Source organism: Hirundo rustica, chromosome 16, assembly GCF_015227805.2.
Source record: "Hirundo rustica isolate bHirRus1 chromosome 16, bHirRus1.pri.v3, whole genome shotgun sequence".
NCBI classification, from domain to species: domain Eukaryota; kingdom Metazoa; phylum Chordata; class Aves; order Passeriformes; family Hirundinidae; genus Hirundo; species Hirundo rustica.
In genome coordinates this window covers 15,123,396-15,143,326 of record NC_053465.1, presented here as the reverse complement: position 1 = coordinate 15,143,326, position 19,931 = coordinate 15,123,396, and the positions used below count along the sequence as shown (strand labels likewise).

The following is a 19,931-nucleotide window of genomic DNA, read 5'->3' as shown; positions in this document are numbered from 1 at the left end:
ATCAGCCTGGGACTGACCAAAGAGCACAGAAGAGAGAGCATCACACCAGCAGAGGCAAAAGGCAGTGGTGGAGCGAGAGCTGTGTTTCATTGTGAACTCCAGGATTTCAGGAATGAGGGCTGAAAGGAGGGGGAAACAGCATGAAGCAAGCAAGAGCATGTTTGGTATAAACCCTACCTTCATAAAGACAGTCTGGATCTTTGCACAGTCTTTGCCTTTCTCCTCTTCAACTACTGAGTAGAGGATATTTTGTGCAGGAATTCTGGCATATGCCACACGCCTGTTGTTGCTGAGCATCCAGATGAGTACATCAGGGAGAGTGCACTGGGGCTGGAGGGAGGGAAGGGAGGAACATCACAGCATGTGTCATCCTCCTTCCACTGACATGGTGAAAGCTTTATCTCCTCACAGTGGGGACTGCTGAGCAATGGCAGTTTAGGGATCCAGAAATAAAGGATCTAATATTGGCCACATGCTTCTGAAAGTCAACCCTGCAATATGACACTGAAGGTGTTGTGCTTTAATCCACAATCCTTCAGTTGCCAGGCTGGCAACTCAGGCCCATGCAGCCCTCATTCACTGTCTCTCAGTGTGATGGGAAAGAGGATTCAAAAAGTAAAAGTTAAAGAAGTCATGGATTGAGATAAAAAACACAAAAAGCTGCACACACAAACAAAGTAAACAAAAGAATTCATTCCCTTCATTCTGTGGACAGGCAGGTCTTCAACCATCCCCAGAACAGCAGGGCTCCATCATAGAAGCGGTGACTTGGGAAGACAAACACCATCACTACAATTGTACATCACTCTACCCTCACATAGTTAAAGATGTGAAAATTATTTGACTTCACTTAGTGAAAGACTTCTCCAAACTTCAACACATCTGTCCCCCTTATGTCAGCAAACATGGCATTCTGGTTGACACTTCAGCAGCACACCAAATTTTTTCAGTTACTTAAAATACAAACAATGGAACTCTGAATGTGCAGAGTCTCTGCTATGGATGAGAACCTTATTCCAATGCAAGTCTGAATCTGCAGGAAGTATCTAGGGTCAGTCCCTCGTGGAAGTGTAGGCAGCATAGGCAAGGCTGTTTCCCCAGGCAAAACTGTTTGCTGCAGACAAGGCCTTAGGCTGTGGGGCAGAGAGGCTCAGGAGGCCTGGAGCTGGCCCAGCTCTGCCTCCTACCCACCGCAGAGTTGCTTGGACCCCTGCTCTGCCAACAACAGCCCTGCGAAGCTGCCTGGCCTCATCCCTGATTAGGGCTATCACAGGAAACATGGTAACTTCCAGCAGCTGGAACTTGGAATAGTGAGGAAAGACAGCAGAGGAAAAGCTTCAGCTCAGACTGGTGAGAACCCGAGCAGCCAGTTCAGTACCCTCTCCTTGCCTACCCTCTCCAGCTCAGAACAGGGGCCCCCTAGGAGCCATTGTACCTCTTTAGCCATGAAGCGTATCTTTGTCAGGATCCTCCTTGTCTCCTTAGCCTTCTCCTTGACGTTGTCTCGAGTCAGGTGCCGCCTCACACGGAGCCCCTGCTTTGCATACAGGATCTGAACAGAAAGCACAGCCGTCACACAACCAGCCATGATGCACTGCCACCCCACATGGGGGGTCTGCAGGGAGCCTACTGTGTGCTGACCACATCCATCCTGCCCCATTGCACCCTGACCTCCACGATGGCTCACTGCCCAGCTGCTGAGAGCAAACCTCCATGAACCTGTCACAAGCCATTTAGCAAAAGGTGCCAAAAACTGGAGACTCCAGTAACTCATCAGCCTGGCCAGCATCATCTGGTAGCAGAAGTCCATGAGCTTTAAAATCATTTGGGGCAGAAAAATGTCTTAGGAATAAACATTTCAGAAGCTGGTGGTCAAAGGCTCCAGATAGTGTCCGTGGGGGACTTTGGCCAGGGAGCAACTTGGGGCCACAGTAGTGTGGGAATATGAAGATGTGGGAAACTGCAACACAGGGCTTGGCTTTCACCATTAGTACACATCAGAGATAGTGTACACATCTGATGAGAGACTTTGGGATGAATCAAAACTAATAATTAAATCCAGAAGAAATTCATGGTGTACACCCACTGTGGACTGGCAAGGCCAGAAAACTAATCTCTTGAGGGGGTTCTCTCTTCCAGAATGTCTCAGATTAGCACAGTACCTTCACCATAGCTCAGGTGATGACACCCAAGGAAGCAGAGAGAAGGGAACTGGGACCCAGATATGCCTAAATTTTAATTCCTGCTGCTGTCATTGCATTTTGGTCAGCCTTTCAAAGCTTTGTAGTCTGATAGGGGCTATGACTGTGCCGTGAGCTGTGCTCTGCTGTGCTGTGATGGAGGGTATGTAATTGTGCTCTCATTCAGCTAGCTGGTCTTGTGTGCAAGGTGATAAGTGCCCAAGTGTTGCCCTGTCTAAGGACAGACAGATGAATGGTTGTTGTAGACCAGCTGGATATGTACCCAGCCAAGGGGATGAGTTTTCAGAAGTAGCAGATCTCAGTGAGCCACCACTGCCTGTGGGAATATGGTGCACCAAAAGGCCTCCAGCAACCTACTGGTCAGCAATATGCATGTGCTCAATCACATATGCTCCAGTGGAGATGAAGGAAGGCATCAGGGCACAGCATCTGCACAAAACTGGGGGCAGCCATGGCCAGATCCAGTCTCTGTTCCCTGTGCTGGAAGTTGTATTGCTCTGAGCAGAAGTTGAGAGATGCTGTAGTAAAAGCCTATGACTGATACAGTGAGTCTTAGCTCCAGGTTTCATTCTTAGCATCAGTTCCTGCTGATCCTCCAGAAGTTTCCCCAGAGCTCAGGCTCCCACTAACCACCACCAAGCCCCACAACTTACAATGTTGCGCATCAGGTATTTTGTCCGACATCTGTCCAGGTTATTTGGATGAGCCATTGTTTTTCTTTCTGCGCTGAGTGAATATTGCCTGCAATGAGAAAAGCAGCACAGACTCTGTATCCTCTGCACGCAGCATGTTGAGCACAGTTCACAACAGGGACACAAGCTCCAAATCCCTGGTACCAATGTGTCAGGAGGCTCTCTTTCTGCAATGCCCTCTCTTTTGCAAGCTTGTGGGTTCGGAAGGTACACTGGGGATTCTCAGCACCTGAGGCTCCCTTTCTACTGTTTCAGTGTGGACTGAAATGCATATCAGCCCCCACAGGGTAGTCATGGGGATTGAAACACTGGTCTTTTGACTGCATGATTGAAAAGAGTGAAGGAAATGTCCTTCACGGTTAGGAAACATGGGAGCCCAGGAACACTGGGGCTGCCATCTATGACCCCTCTGATTCTTAGAACAAGACTGGTGTCTCCCCTCCAGGCTTGAAGAGCTACAGGGAGGGTCCTTTTCCCAAGTCAACTTCACTTCCTTCTGCACAGCCGCCTCAAAAAAACAAGATAGAAGGCCACATACAGCCCAGGCAGAACATGACATGACCTCCTAACCTGAAAACAAGAAACTTCAGGAAATCAGGGACATGCTAACCTGCATCCAGCCACAAATTCCTCCAGCACCTCTCTGAGCCGCTCTTCTGCTTTAGCTTTTGGTCTTCTCAAGAGCTTCTCCACATCATCCAACCCCTGCTCCTGCAGTGAAATCACAATATTCATAAAGCTTGCACATGGTTGAGGGGTCAGAGTAAAACCTTGCAAGTATTCATTTGCCACAAATGGCTTATGCTTTTCTGCAGAGCTGGGATTCATGACTGCTGCAGATCAGCACTATGCTGCCACGGATTCTCCAGAGCCTGAGGATAACCTTAACATTTGTAACAACACCTTGTGTCTCAGTCCTCGAGCAGCCACTAACATACACTGCTCTACACTAACATACAAGCTCTGCTTTTGTATCTTCGAGCCCAAAAGGGAAAGGCAAGGTCCTGGGGAGAGACTGCATCCCCTTCATGACAGCCTGAGATTGAGAGTCTGCTTGCCAAATCATCTGTGTGAGGGCCCAGGGTTCACACAGCTCAGGACCGGCAGCAGAGGAATTTGTTGTCACAGACATCATATCACATCACTCACTCGTCCAGGAATCACTGCCAGACAGTTGCACAGCCTGGAGTCTATGTGGCCTACCCAACCTGTCTGAAGGGCAGATGGGACTAAGTGCTGTGAGAGATATGGACTTGCATGGGTTGTGAGGACAGCAAACATCTCGCACAGCAACAAGGAAAGCACACCAGGAAGGAGCATTCCACAGACAAACATCCTGAACGTCCTACCAGGCGCTCTGCCAGTTTGACAATCCGGTTGGATATGCAGAGTCTCCAGGTGTGATCCTCCCAGTAGCTCCATACATATACGCAGGGTTTTTCATGTGTCATGGGCAGGTAGCTGTATGACCTAAGGGCAGCAGGCAGAGGAGATTATGGTTACTGCTACAGAAAGCATATGCCATATCATAACACATATGCTTGCACACTCAGCAAGGGAGCAGAGGCTGAACTCTGTCTCCCTCACAGGGAATTGATTGGCTATTTTGGGCTCTGCAGCCTGGCCATAGGTGCAACTGCTGGATCTGCCCTTTGCCATCCCAAACTAGCACACATGGCTTCTAGTAGAGACAGCAGCACATGCTCAGATGAATGAGGCTGACAGGAGCATGGGATGCCACCAAGATTTCTCACTGCTATGGGCCTAAGTAGTAGCAGGCACAGGCTGCACAACACAAAGACCAAGACTTTGCCAGGCCTGTGGGACAAATTAGGCAGCATTCCCAGGGCAAACATATCATCAGAAGAGCTTGTATATGTGTCTTGCCTGCTCAGCATAGGACAGCATATTCCAAGAGTACTCCTCTCCTTCTTCCTCACTGGAAATAAGCCCTTAGAATACTGCTTGTGAAGCAGAAAAGGGATGGCTGTTATTGGTCTGTTTCCTTGGGACCCCATCCTTGGCCATCTGCACACATCAAGCAGATATCATAGGGCTTGTAGAATTATGGTGTCTGGGAAATCCCAGCCAGCTAGGCCATGGCAAGCAGCAGGGTTGCAAGGAAGAGAAACCTATGATGCATTGCTGAGCAAACCTCTAATAACATCTGGAACAACCAACCTGGGAAGCTGTGATAGCTCCAAGGAAGGTGGGAGAGAAAGATATAGAAGACTTACCTGTCATACTCCATGAGCTCTGGTCTCTGGCTCTTTGTAACTGATTTGTTCAGTGCTGCTAAAGCTGGAGTCAGGATTTCAGCATGCAGCTCACCACCTGAACCAGCATCGAGTAAGGGCTGCCTTTCTTCTATCACTTCTCCCTTTTCCACTTTTTGCCATCCTTTGGTCACAACCTCTTCAGATTTGCCATAGTTTCCTTGAAGGTGAGCATTCAGTTATAAACAGGTAAGTGGGATCACTCAGGTTTTTTTAGAAAATAAGTTTTCTAGCTTACAAAACTAGAAGCTTGAAACATGGGCATTTACTGCTTTGGGAACTAGCAGCTGTGCCCAACCGTTGGCATTTCACATGAACAACCAGGAAGTCCAAGAGGGAGCTGGGCAATTGCAAGGAGGTCCTTGTGTATGCCTTCTCCAGTTCTGCCACCTCCACCAAGTGGCTGCTGACTACCATCTACATCCCTACACTCAGGCCAGCATCAGCTCCTCAAGCAGAATCTCAGCATCAAACATCTCCACCCGTCTAGCTTAGCAGATGGGGGCTTTGACCCCCGCCCAGGGCATTGTTTCCCCATCACTTGTTGTCATATCCTCTCAGTGCCACATGGCCAACCCCAGTATTCCAGCTTTCCCCCCTCTGTTTTCCTTTCTTGCTACCAAACCTTCTACTTCTTTGTACTCCCACTTATTAGAAGAGTTTCCTCAAACTTTCCCAAAACAGGTAATTCATACAAATGGTGCAAATCTCCAATCCCATAGAAGAGATATAGGATTTTCAGGTAAGTAAAGCACTGTGCACACTCCCTGGACTCATTCCTCATCCTTCCCAAGTTCCCAATCTGACTTGACAGGGCAGTGTAAAGAACTGACTTGGCTGCCAGAGGGAGATTCACACTGTTCCCATGGTTTCTGGACATGGGGCCCTGGTGAATACTCACCTATAGAGACTTCAAAGCTGACAGGTTTTGAGCTGAGAGAGGAGTCCATCATAGCAGCTTCAAAGAAGGCAGCAAAAAGAAGGAATTCATCCTTTCTCCCCAACACATTCTGAACAAGGAAACAGAAATCAGCCTGAGAGCCTCATGTGGCAAAACACTGCCTGAGCACCAGGGCATAACTCATGCCTGCCAGCCCTTCCAAAGGACCTCAGCAGGATGCTGCTGAGATCACCACTGGGCTGCCAGAAGCAGGAAATCCTGAGGTCTTGGTGCAAAGCCATGGATTGGCTGATGCTTGTGTGAAGCCACTGAGCAGATTGTTGGCTAAAGGGATGGCTATTGTACCAACACATCTGCCTCCCACCTCGCCTCTTTCTCTTCACAATTGTGCATGCCAAAAACTGTCATGGATCAGCCATGTCAGCACAAAAGAACTCACCTCAGGGAGTGGATGAAGCTCTTCCACCTCCACAGTGACCTCCCTGGGCTGCTCGGCCTCCTGAGAGCTCCCAGCCTCTCCCTTTCCCTGCACCTGGCTCAGTTCTTTAGTTTTCTCCTTGGACTTTTTACTTTTCTTCTTCAGCTTTGGTTTTCTCAGGGCACCTCTTGTCCTATCCCCAAGCTTCCTCTCTGCCACACTGGGGCTGCTGAAGATCTCCACTGTGATGGCCATGAGGATGCGCCCACGGTAGAAGATGCCCTCACCCATGCCTTCATTGAGGTCTTTGTGGACATCCCAAAGAGATGAGTTCAGGGGGGAGCCATACAGGTTCACCCAGGCTGGACCAAATGTGGGGTTAAAGCCTGCAGAGACAGGAACAGGGTTTCATAATGCTCCAGGGTGCTCCTGCAGAGAGACCTCCCTCAAGAGGACTGCCCAGGACACCAGAATACCAGTGTACTTCAGCCATTCCTGCTCCCACCCCCAGGAGACCAGCATGCCAAGCAGAAAGTGCATGGAACAGGGCTGCCCAGGGCATCCTGCCCCAAGGCAGCCATGCCAAGTCTCACCATTCTTGTCAGGGTCCGAGATCTCCTGCAGGTCAATGTAGTGTGTAGCAATGGCCACATCACCAATATTGGCATCATCCAGCACCTGGAGTTTTATCTTCCTGGACAGAGGTGGGAACATCTCAATGAAACTGATCTGCTCATTCCACTCGGGCTCAGTGGTGTTGGTCTCCACTGATGTTTCCCCCTGGGAAGGAGAAGGTGTACACAGTCCCAACAGGTGCCCATAGAAAGGGATGCCTCAGAGCTTGTCTGGGAATGACATGTACTCTTGTACCACCTGCAGACAGTGCAAGGCAGGCTCTGGGGGTGGCAGCATCCCTGCTCCTATCCCCGTTCCTGCAATTCCTCTCTGTTTCATTAATCGGAGGCTGTTCTAAGGCCCTGGCATGACCTGCACAATCAAGGGAGTGCAAGCGGGCAGCAGACTCAGAGGTATCTAAGGGTTGCCTGGAGCACTCCAGGCCCACAAGACTGCCCAGGGATTGATTCTCATATTAGTAGATATCATGGGACCAGAAACTCTGACCTTGTGTGCAAAAACTGGGCCATTATCTCAGTAAAGTCTCTCAAGGGTCTCAGGCTGAGCCCAACTTGACACAGAAAATGGACTTCTGATCCATGATTTATTTGACCCTGTCACTATGTTAGGGATATGAATCTCTGCCTGCAAAGCCAGTAGTTCAGCCAGTAGCTGAGCCCAGGGCTGGGGCTGTCCCATGAGCATCTCTCTGGAGAGACAAAAGTAGAGAACAACCTTCTCATCCAGACATAGCACAACCATGACCACACAGCTTAGGCCACTGCTAAAGACACCTAGGCTCACCCAGCCTGTTTTCAGTAGGATTGCTGTACCCCACAGATGCTCCTGGCATCATGAGCCCACCACATGCTGTCATGCAGACAAGACAGAATCAGCCTGTCCCAACACGGATTCCCCTCAGACTCACCTGCTGCCCACAGAACGAGACCTGCATGTATGGGTCGACAAAGACTTTTCTCTCCCCTATGATCTTGGAGATACCACTCATGATACCTGCTGTCATGTTAGGCAGGCCCTCAGCACGATACAATTTGATGCAGACCCTGGCCCAGGGTCTCTCTGCAGGGACTCTCTTAGGCAGCAGCAAGTTCCTGAAAGACAAATTCATGTTCTGCCTCTTTCCTGGAGTCCATGGAATAAAATGATGGGAAATTCACTGACTGGCAGGAAGATTGGGTCCTGTCTCACCACAGGTCTTCTTCACTGGGTCTTTGCTCATCAGAAGAGGCAGAAAATGGAGCAAAAAAGGTAGTCTGAAGAGAGACATGGCAGTGTTCCCCAGAGCCATGCAAGATCACACTGCACCTACCTTTCAATGTCCTCATCCTTGTTCCTGGAACAGGTGGGAAGGAAGCCCACAATATCCCCCCTTGCAGAGACAGAGATGTTGCACTTCACAAAGCCTTTCACGCCTGCCCGGGTGTCTGTGGGGTCACTGATAACTGCCCACTTCTGGAAAAATCTGTGATCTGAGAGGGAAGAGGAGAAGTTCCCTAGGGAGCAGCCAGGTTTCCATTTCACACCCAACGCTGTCCAGACGAAGACTGCCCTGGCCCTGACCCTGCCTCTGAAGATGCAGGAAGTGTCACCTGCCTTCAGACAGCTGGGTGAAGAAGCAAGCTCAGGTCTTCATGCAAACTAAGTGCTTTAAAGCTAGGGTCCTGACCAGACCCATCCGAGCATGAAGGAAACACCAGTTTCAGACAGAGCCAGGGTCAGGCACAGGTATACAGTGCAGTCCTTCATACCTGGCTGGCTGTACACTGTCTCAACATCCATCTTGAATGTTCCTATGCAAGTTCCCAGAAATGGTATCTTCTTGGAGTGAAAAACCTGCAGACACCACAAGTCCTCCTGAGCACCATGATGTGTGGGCAGCCAGATATCACACATCCAGATATCTCTGAGGAACACAGGGCTGCCAAGAGGTGCTTGTTCTAAAGCACAGCTGAGGCAATAGTTGCAAGCTCATGCAGATTGACCCATCTGTGTTAACCATAGGACTAACCCATTCTTACCCAACAACACCCACAAACCCCATTAGCCTATATAGCCTTCAGTCAAACCCAGACCAAGGCAGTCATGTGCAACCAATTCAGCTTCTGCAGTCCCAGGTAAACCACACCCCAACAATGGAGCTAGGATAGATCCATTTCCCAACAGGAAGTCCTTGTGTCCATATCCTGCTGGGTTAGGGTAGATCCATGACCCCATCAGGCCAGTGTCTCTCCCAAAACCCCAGGCTTGCTCAGTGCTTGCTGAAATCTCACCAGCAGATGAGATGTACAGCCTTTCACAGAGAAAATGCTGGAGACCACTTGGCAAAGGACATGCTGGCTGGGTTTAGCTATCTTCAGAACATCTCTGTGTCTTGTGGAAGCCTTTGTGCTTTGGGCCAAGAGATTTTCAAACTCTGCATGTCTGGGCTTTTCTACAGCACAAATAATTTCTGAGCTCCCCTCACGTCAGCCACTTACCTTCAGGACCTGCAGGATGAGGCTCCAGGATAAGGGGCAGTAGGAAATTGCTGCCAAAACAGCAAGGCAGCAAGGCAGAAGGCAAAAAAGTGCCCCAGAGCCCCACTTCAGTCACAGGATGAAGAAAAGCCCTTACCTTGAGGGGGTGGGAAGGCAGCACTGCCAAGCACTGGCTCAGAGCAGGGCTAGGTCTCTGTGCCAGTGCAGCCACAGGAAGGCTTCTGGCTGGAACACTTCAGTGGTATTGGTACCCTTGCTTTGCCCATCACTTCCAGTGTCTACACACAGAAGCTTCACGCTGTACCACTAACTAGTGAAAGATGAAGATATACATACCGAGATCTCTATGAGTCTGTGAAATAAAATGTCCCTTGGCTCATGGAAGTCAAACAAAAAATACTGAAAGAGAAGAACAAGACAGCTGAGCCCCAGTCTTCCAGGCATCTCTTGCAAAGACAGTCCTAGGCACTCAGGACTCAGGGTAAGGACAGAGCCTCTATCCATGTCACATACTTCATTGTAGAAAGGGCAGTTTGTTGATTTCTGCGTCACCGTGTGCCTCTTTTCTTCTCCCACCTTGACTACAACAAAGGGGTTGATGTTCACCCCCACCAGCTTCTGTGCTTCAATTACATTAATCCCAACCTGAGAAAACATGGCAGAAAATTATCACTCTTCTTCTTTGACTCAGCACTCTCCTTTCCTACATCTCCATCCTGAGATTGTTTCAACAATGCCAGTATGCATATGTAGAGGGCACTCTCAATGCAGAGGTGGATGTCAGGCAAAAGCATGGCTGCTGAAATCTGCTGCAGCCATGACAGATCAAAGTAGTATTTGAGATACTTGATTCTTTCAGACAAGCAAGGAAATAAAGCATAAGAGCTGCAGTACTTTTGATAAGAGGAGGCCTTCCCAGCAGCACTTGTACCCTCAGTTTCTGATCCCAAGGGGTTGCAAACCCACTGCTCCCACATGGCAGGATCCATAGAGCAGCTTGGAGAAGATGCTCTTTGTATCTTCTGTTAATACTCCTTTTTGAATCCTACTAAGATGGAAAGACGGGAATGTGGCTATCTCATTTACTGCAACTGCTTACAAGTCTAAGATATGCAAGAAATATTCTCACATTTGGCCTCAGTACAAGTAATTAGGCCATTGTTAAGGTACAGAATAATTGCTTCAAGAGAATGATGGTAGGAAATTCAACCCTCACAAAATCTTCCTGCTTGGTTGATAGGACCAAAGGTGAGTCCATGTTTATTTAGAACCAGGGGAAGATTTAAATCCATAGCCAGGCTGGGAGATCTGCCCTGAAATCAGTTTAGCCTGATGTCAGATAATCGGCCAGAGCCATAGATTCTTAACAGCCTCCTGGCATGTCCAAGCAAGTCCCCACAGAGGCCCCCAGCCCTGGTCATGTCCCACAGCCGTCCCTAAGGAAGATAACCAAGGCCCTGGGAAAGCTGGCAGGCACCAGCACTGCCTGGGTACTCTCTGAAGCTCTGCTTAGGCAGTGCTTCGCAACAGCACATGTAGCTGATTACTTTCTCCTGTTTATCCATAGCTAACTATGTGGGCTTACTGATACTGAGGCTGGCACTCATGGATGCAGTCCATCAAGTAATCTTACATCTTGCCCAGGGAAGTCACACAAAGCATAATGGTTTTTATGTTAGAGATATATCACACAGACAGAGTATGTGGCAACTGGAGAAGCCCAGGCCTGCAGCAAGGCAGTAAGGGACTGGCTGCAGGGCCAGAGAGCTCTGGGGACATGCACCCAACGTTACAGTACCTGGAAACTCTGTGGTGTTGGGATGGCAAAGAGGTCCCGTGCAGAGCAGAGTCTGGAGCGGCTGCACAGAAAAAAAGCCCAGGTGAGCAGGTGTCCTTGTCAACACGGACCTGAGTAAGTCCCCACCGAGGGAGCAACAGAAAACCTAGCAAATAATGGGAACAAGCAAATCCCCAACACACCCTGTCTAGGGCCAACAGAGATGGAAGTTTTCTGACATTTTGTCAAAGCAGACTGACAGGAAATCCCCAGGATGCCAAAGAGCTGCAGGAATTCCACAGGATCTGACACTTTCTACCTCAGGACCCAAGCAAGGGCAAGAAAGAAGAGCATGCCATGGATACCTCTTTACAGGGCTGAAGATGATGCCTGAGGCCTCAATCTCCGATGTATCATAGAAATCTTCCTCCTCTTCCTCTTCTTCATCAGTCTCCAGACCTTTTGCCAGCTTTCTACCTAGTGTACCAGCCTTCTTGTCCAGTTCCTTTGCTCTCAGCCACTCAGCAGTCCTGCAAGCCCCGCCACATGTCATGAGCCATATATCAGCTCTGACAAGTAGGCTGTGCACTGCCCTCCACACAGGAGGGTGAGCCAAGACATTCAAGGGCTACTTACTCCAGTTGCTTAAATCCAGGATTGTGGATGATTAACTCTGAGCTGTAAAAACAAAAGATGTTTTTCTGCAAAGACCAGTGTGCCACAGCTGTTCCCTGATGCATTTAAGAAACAGTGCCCCAGCCGCTCTCCTGCTTATTTGTTGGCAGGGACACCAGCAAATTTCTCCTAAGCTTATTCACTGTCCACTGCATGTGTCTGCTGTTTTCTCTCTAGTTCTATAAGTGACACTCTGTAGGCCTTGCTGTCTGCCCAGAAATCCACAAATCCCTTGGCTTTGGGCACCACCAGCATGCAGGGTGCATGGAGTTGCTGGAGGCCAAAGCCATGCTCTCTGGAACTTTGCAACCACAAGCCAGGAAGGCTGCAGAAATGCTCTCAAGGCTCTCCCAGGGGGTCCCAGGACTCTCAGCACCTACAGTGGATCATTGCAGTTAAAGGCTTGTTCTGATGGCAAGGTATTTTTATCCAAGAGCCCTGCTCCCTTATTGATGCTGTAGAGTTGAGAAGCATCTGCCTGAAGTGGAGAGTAAATGAAGCTGAATTGCATCCCAAAGGCTGCCACTGACAAAGGTAGCTGTACAAACTGCCTGGAAATCTGTTCTTCCTAGGATGTCCATACCTGCCTTTCGTAAGATAGACAAAATCCTCTTCAACCCAGCTCCCTGCTGAGCCATTTGGAGGCTGGTAGCGCAAATCCAACTCAATGTAGATCTACAAGCAGAAAGTGAAATGGCCTGAGAGCTTGGCAGCCACAAAATAATGGCAGAAATGTCACAAAAAAATAGAAAAGGGGGCATGGAAGAAAAAAAGAAGTGAGAAGCTGGTGGAAAGAAGCAGAAGAAAGGTGGTCACATCCCCACAAGAAGCATATTTATGCTAGACTCCCGTTGTCTGCCTCCATCAACAAGCTAGACAATGAAACTCCCTCTTCCATAGCTTCTCAAACTCCATGTTTCATTGAATAAAAGCTGGCTCAAGCTTACAAATCTACCATAAAGAGACCCCGAGAGTCACCTCAAGGCATTTTTGACAAGAGAACTGGGGAGAGCCCTGCACAATAACATGCAGGATTTGGAGCAATGTCTCTGGAGGAGGCACAAGATAGCTGGCAGAACATCCCTAGGCAGGATAGCTTGGACTAAAATGTTGAAGAACCCATCAGCACACCGAGAGCCTGAATCACAAGAGACAAGGAAGAATAGCCAGATAAGTAGAGAACATGCTGGGTATCAGCACAGACAGCACAGGTTTGAAACCCTTGGTCTGCAGGTGGCCAGCCTGATCTCAAACCAACACAAACACAAACAATTTCCCAGCAGAGGCCAAAACCACCAGAATGGAGGAGATCACTCCTTAGTAGGCTGAAGGGGATGTACTCTGGTTCAGAGCTCAATCCCTGGAAAACACACATTTCTAGGAAAAGAAATGCAGCCTGAGAAAGCAGCAGTATGGTGATCAGGAAAGGCAGCAGCAAAGGCTGGAGCCTGAGAGCCTGAGAGCCTGGAGAAGAAGCCTGAGATAAAGCTGGATAAAAAGCTAAGGCACTAAAAACACTCCTTCAAACCACCAGGAGAAAAAGCGGTGCTAGTAACTCAAGTCCCAGAGGAGAACAAGACTTGGACTAGCAGGAAGCCTAATGGCTTTATTCCTGCTTTGCTAAAGGAGCAGCTTCTCTCTTGAGATCATGTCTCTTCCAAGCTGAGAGGGTCCCAGGCTGCTCTTGGATGGGCAGTCTTGCCTCCCTTATTTCTGTCCCCTGCAGCTGTTGTGCAGCCAGGGTGGCACAATCCAAAGCTGACCCGGCATAACGGAATGTGGTTGGGTTTTGGTTGGAGCAGTTCATTAGCACATGTGTTGCTGTTAGCACAAGGGTAGTGGTACCTAGGGGCAAAGGGCTAGGCCACAGGGTAGCTCTGACCTTACACAGTGGAGTCCCTTCAAACCATCACCAGCACCTGACTCTTTGCTGGCATGAACATTTATCCAGTGAGCTGAACAGGCTAAAAATCATCCTGGAAATGCTCAATTTCTCCCTGTACCTGCTCTGTGATCCAGTCCAGGAACACCAGCAACCTGTGTCTGTGCCACTCAGGCTGGTGGTCTGGTAGCTACAGAGATGCATACTATGTGCCACCATGTGGTTTAGTCATACTGCCTGTGTGGAGAGCAAGCAGTGATGCAGAACTTTGCAGGACTGCTGCCTCCACCTCTGCTCCTCCTGCCCTGCCAGCTGCCCTGGCACACAGGTCTGGCAGTCCAGAACCCACTGACTTTGCCTTCACACCCAGCTGGCAGGAAACAACTCATTTTAGGGTAGCGTTCATCTTCTATAACCACAAAGAACCAACTGAGCTCCAGTGCCAGGGCAGGAGGAGAGCAGGACCCGCAGAGCAGTGCAGAGGGGCAGTCAGGTGTCAGAGACACTCATGCTGTCCCAGACACTCATTAAGCCATCCAGCTAGCGCTAATGTTTAACCCAAAATCTTGCTGGGGGTCCCAAGGCACCCTACCACCTTCCACCTCACTCCATCACTGGAGCAGCCCATACACACGCACTTCATAGTGCATGAAGCAGATGAGATGCTACTTCCTACATCCATTGCCCAGACTTGAAAAGGTTATATGAAGCCTCCCTCGGCTCATTTAAGCCATTGGCAGGTCTCCAGGAGCCTCAGCCCACCCCATGCATTTATAGATGCTCCTAGAAACCTCTTGGGGGATGTGAAGTGTCTGCATCCCAGTGCAGAGCTGGCACAAATACACAGTCCTTCCAGCTCAAACAGCACTTTGGATTCCCCCTCAGCTCCCAGTCCACCTGCAGAGTACTATATGAGGTTTCCCACAAAGCCTTACTGACTGCTGATAGCCAGGCTGTCCACACAGGACTTACACCAGTGACTCTGTTGTTCTTGTCCACAAGGGACTCACGCAGGATTAGCCTTCCGGATGTCATCAGGTGCTGAAGGCTGAGGACAAGGGTACCGAGCAGCCTGGTGAAAGGAATGAGGGATTTGTCTTTACAAACATACTCTGGGTTTGCTGGTAGATAAAACTAGCACTGAGGGATAAAAGAAACAATGGTAAGGATTTCACTGATTGATGAATGGAATAAGAGATTTGTCTTTACAAACAAACTGTGGGTCTGCTGATAAATAAGGTTAGATACAGAGAGATGAAAGAAACAATGGGAAGGACCATACATTCCATAGAAATTGCATTGATTGACACAAGGTAAAGAAATGGGGCGTGGGGGGGGGGGTATACATTAGAAGGGAGTCTTAGGAATTAGGCATTTCAGGAAGTCTGTACCTTTCAAGTACCTCAGCCAATGAGGAAAGAGAGAGAGAAATGTGGCTGGGAAGTTAGGATAAAAAGGAGGCTGTGTCGTCTAACAATTTGAGACCCCATGGAAAATGCCCATGACATCTCCCTCTGTTTGAATAAAGCTACAGGACTTCTCTGATTCCTTTTTGGACAGAAACCTCTGGTGATCATGGATTAATTTTCTTAACATTGGAATAAAGAGAGACTGCAACACTGTACATAGCATCAGTGCCTACATCCTGGGGAGCAGTGAGACCTCCACTCTCTTGCTTACAGCCCCTCTGAGCTGCCCTGAAGTGCTTTCCATAGAGAGTCTGGCAGCTGAATACCTGAGACTAACCTTGCAGCAGGTCCTGCCTTCACCCCAGTCATGCCCACGCAGCTACTTGCAACTGAGCTGCCATTGATGGTTAAAGGCTTGTGCAGACTCAGACTCATGGAGACCAAAGGAGATCTCCCCTTCAGCAGAGCTGGGCTTCACGGGAGCCAGTCTGTGTCTGGGTGCCCAGCAGAGCGGGGGTGACTCTTCCCAGATAAAACTGGGAAACCGGTCTTACACAAGAAAATACAGGAATGGGACATAAAGCTATGACCACAAGAATATCTGCAGCAAGTCCAGCCAAAATGTATTCACTCCAAAGCAGCTTCTCCCTGGAGAAGGGTCATCTGGCTCCCTGTAAGTGGCAGTAAGGCATGCAGGATGGCATTTGCTACTCCTAACCCTGGTTTGTGTGTCAGTGTCTGCACCCATGTGTACAAGGGTCTCCATCTCCTCATGGCATCTCTGCTGGCAACCAAGCTAAGCCCTGCAAGAAGCAGAGCTTCCCAAATGCAGCTGGGAACCACCACTGGAAGAGTTCACTGCCCACTCAGGACTCAGACAAGAGGAATTGCTCCCCACACATCTCTGTTTTAGCTGTGAGCTGTTGATCTCTTGTATTCCTTCTCACCACCCTTTTCCCCGAGACACAGCCTGTCCAACTTCCTACCCCCAAGGAAAGAGTCTCTCTGCTCATCTCCCTTTTTTCCAGCTTTAACAGCTTGATGCTGCTGCCACAGAAAGGATGCACACACAGAAGTACAGAGACCACAAACAGATACAGCAATGTAACAGTTTTTCCCTTCTGTCATTCCACACTCAATTTTAACCATCCCAGTGCACATATCAACTGCTTTTGAACTGTACTGTCACCTGCCATTATACTCTCCCCAACAGTGGAGAAGTGTGGATATAGAGTCAATCCACTCATTTCCCAATGGACTCCTTTGCTCCAGACTGTCAGGTGCCACTGTTTTGTTACTGTTTGTGTTATCTCTTTGTCCTGTAGCAGTTTCTATTGACATTTCAGTCAGAGACAACTCCTCTGATCCAGCTCCCATAAGAAAAGCATCCAGGAAACAGTGACACAACATTCTGCCACGCTTTCTGCTCTGTCTTCATCTGTGTCTCACATGTGTTGTGCTCATCTGTTTCCTCCATGCCCTCTCTGGCATCTTTGAAAAGGTTTGCATTATTAGCTGGATGCGAATTTATTAGGTTTGCATTATCAGCTGGTGCATTTTCCTTCAGTTCTTAAAATTTATCGGAGCTGGCAGCTTCCCCTGCATCTTCATGTTTCACACATCCTGAAGGACATGCCTCTGCTGCCTCTCTTGCTCCACTACTCAGTCTGTTATCTCCATTCTTGGGTTTCCCTGCAGTGTTTTACAACTGTTGGAATAGCCACTGAATTCACAGTGCTGTGTCTGTGCCACCTAGAAGAATTTTAAATTCTGGCTCATCTTTTAAATTGAAATTGCTGTCTTATTAAAGGTTAAGCACGATGCATTCAGGGTTTTTCTGCACCAACAGATATGCTGAATTTGGGTGCGGCATGGTCATGGTCACCACAAGGATGTTCACGGGGACAGCAGGTCCTCAGTCTGCAGCGAGACCTGCCTTTGTAGCTACTTTTTAGGTCTTTGTTTAAACTTTGTCCTAGCTGAGGGTCTAATCTAGATCCTTATGTAGTCCATGTTACTGCTGGCACAACTAAGTCATTCCTCTTATTTAACTTAATACATACAGCATTGCTGCCCCACCCGAACAACCAGTTCTATCCTTCCTCTCTAACTGGCATTCTGCTCATCCTCCTTCCATCAAACTTTCAACAAACATTTTCTATTACCAGTAGACAATGTAAAGACCAGTATGTCTTCTCCCCCACCTCTACTAGTCTCCCCAACAATCAAAGAACCTACCTGTTACTGAAAATCTTGCTGCAGTTGTAAACCTTAATGGACAGCATTTCACCCATGACAAGCTTTCCATAGTGAGGCCAACGAAAGAGCTGCAAACAAATGGAGCAGGAAGGGATGACAACTCATTCTCAGCCAGCCTCTCCCATGTCTCAAGGCTGGTTGGTTCCCCTATGAGGTGACCAAGTCCATGGACATGATGAAAAGCAGCTGTGATGGGAAGTTACTTTCCTGCTAGCCAGGCATAGAGCCCCTCCAGCAGCACAGAGCCACAGGTCAGCTGCTAAAGAAGTCAGAGATGTACCGCTCTGGAAAAAAAAGGATGCTTGGGGTCCCTGAGCTGGCAGGTTGTGGAATGAGACATGGGAATGTATAGAGGTGCTTGGGGAGAAGAGATCATCCAGGCAGGGAATACTCTGGCTCACAAAAAAAGCTTCACTCTGAGGCTTCAACTCACCACACACCCAAAAGACTGGCTGTACCTCCTGCTCCCCCCCACCTTCATTGCTTTTCCCAAGATATTCGCACTGGGACCTGAGCAAGGGACAGGTGGGAACCACCCACTGGCACAGCACAGGTGGGCTGTCACAGGCTTCAGTGGGGATGGCACTGGAGAGGTGGACATGCTTCCCAGGCCACCCCCATCCCTGCACACACACACATATGCACTCAAACACACAAGTCCCACCCTACCCCACAAGGCATCGACTGCAGGGACAATCTGGCTTTCTGAGGGCAGGGGGAGCTTTGCCTTCAGCTATGATGTGCCCAGGCTTCCATGCAGTGTCACTCAGTTGAGTTTCAGTTCCTGCTTGTACACGTAGGTCACATACACAATGTGAGGGACCCATCTTCCCCTCTGAGCAGAGCGGAAGAAGGAGACAGCAGAGAAATTCCCAGAAAACAGTCTAGTGGATGGTGTCCCTGCCCACAGTGTGGGGGTTGGAACTAGATGATCTTCAAGGTCCCTTCCGACACAAACCAGTCAATGATTTTATGACCAAGATACTGACCTGTCCCACCCCTGTGTCCCATATGTTTCACATGATCCCAGTTTCCTCACCTCCTTGAAGACAGCCTCTGGGCCACAGCAGACCTTCCTCGTCTTCTGGGTGAAGCCTTGAGAAGTAGAGAGGAGATGTAAGGTGCTGGCAGGGGAAGGCAGCCCCCAGCCCTAAGTCCTCCAACACCCACCATCCTGGCCACCCAGAGCCCACCTCGGAAGCTGAGATGGACCTGCCGCTCGCCATGGCCTGGCAGCTGGGAGAGCTGACGGACACCAACGCTGAGTGCCATGGAGGCAGTGGCAGGCCCTGCTGCCCCTCGCCCAGCCGTGCACCACCCAGAGTGACTCAACCCCAACTCACCCAGCCGGTCTGGCCAGACACTCCACACCCCAGTGCCCCATGGGCAGGGCAGCCCCTGCTGAGGGACACAGGGAGGAGGGGGAAGCCCTGGCTGGACTGCTTCCCTCCCTCCACCCAGGGGCACCGGGCTGAGCCCCCCAGAATGTGCCTCTGCCGGCTGAGGGAGTCCTGGGTTGTGGAAGACCCCCCAAGAGCACTGCAGGAAATGGCAGGAGAAGTGAACCCATCACATGGCCACGCTTCAGCTGCTGCTTGGAGGAACATGAGCTGCTGAATTCAGAACTGAGAGATGCCAGCTGCAAATATAGAGCCTGGCTCTGCTTTCAGCCCCAGCCCTGCACAAAATCACAGATCCCATGGCTAAAACCCTGCAAACCAAAAGAGGGAGGGTTGGAAAGGGGAGCTCAGATTATGAGGATTGGGCTCTTCTGACACAAGGAAACAGCACATGCTCAGCAGCCTCCTGAGCAGGGGCCTGAGGAGCTACTCACTGAAGGTAGGATGCCAGACCACTTTGGGACAGTGGCTGCACCCCAGCTGCCAGATCTCTGCAGGGCAGAGACAAGCATCAAAATCCACAGTCAGTGGGATAGGAACTTCAGCTGCTCTGCAGAGTGCTGGCAACATCACAAGGAGGGGGGAGACCTGGGGCACATGGTGTCAGCAGCCAGCTACGCTCCTTGTTGCAGCCCCCAGGCCTAAACCAGCTCATCCTATCTACACAAGAGCTGATACAGATCCCAGAACTCTCCCAAAGCACAAATTCATATAAAGCAATCGATCAAGAGCTGAGCAGATTTGGAGGGTATTTCTTTCTCCTGGGGGTCTGGTTCTCCCTCTCAGCACCCAGCACCAAACACTTGTGATAGGAAAGATGTGTGTCTTTACAAACAATTTGATGGTGAAGGTGTAATGGTTTAAATTTAATAAAACCAGGTGGAAACACCAATTAATGTAGGGGTTTTAGTACTTGTTCTCTTTTTGT

General features: G+C 49.5%; 1 protein-coding gene across 1 annotated transcript in view; it reads right to left on the bottom strand.

Moving 5' to 3' along the window:
- Positions 1-18,875, bottom strand: part of LOC120760285 (fer-1-like protein 4) — a 41,611-nt gene extending 22,736 nt beyond the window's left edge. Inside the window, exons 1-22 of the mRNA XM_040080325.1 lie at positions 18,797-18,875; positions 18,643-18,698; positions 17,583-17,671; positions 14,908-15,007; positions 12,637-12,728; positions 12,015-12,056; positions 11,744-11,908; positions 11,400-11,460; positions 10,115-10,246; positions 9,938-10,000; positions 8,873-8,957; positions 8,434-8,593; positions 8,032-8,215; positions 7,082-7,268; positions 6,510-6,874; positions 6,071-6,179; positions 5,131-5,329; positions 4,243-4,363; positions 3,504-3,604; positions 2,855-2,942; positions 1,436-1,552; positions 178-330 (exon numbers count right to left, since the gene is read on the bottom strand). Coding sequence (XP_039936259.1) covers positions 178-330; positions 1,436-1,552; positions 2,855-2,942; positions 3,504-3,604; positions 4,243-4,363; positions 5,131-5,329; positions 6,071-6,179; positions 6,510-6,874; positions 7,082-7,268; positions 8,032-8,215; positions 8,434-8,593; positions 8,873-8,957; positions 9,938-10,000; positions 10,115-10,246; positions 11,400-11,460; positions 11,744-11,908; positions 12,015-12,056; positions 12,637-12,728; positions 14,908-15,007; positions 17,583-17,671; positions 18,643-18,698; positions 18,797-18,875 — 2,748 coding nt within the window. The remainder of the gene's footprint in view (positions 1-177; positions 331-1,435; positions 1,553-2,854; positions 2,943-3,503; positions 3,605-4,242; positions 4,364-5,130; positions 5,330-6,070; positions 6,180-6,509; positions 6,875-7,081; positions 7,269-8,031; positions 8,216-8,433; positions 8,594-8,872; positions 8,958-9,937; positions 10,001-10,114; positions 10,247-11,399; positions 11,461-11,743; positions 11,909-12,014; positions 12,057-12,636; positions 12,729-14,907; positions 15,008-17,582; positions 17,672-18,642; positions 18,699-18,796) is intronic.
- Positions 18,876-19,931: the final 1,056 nt, after the last annotated feature.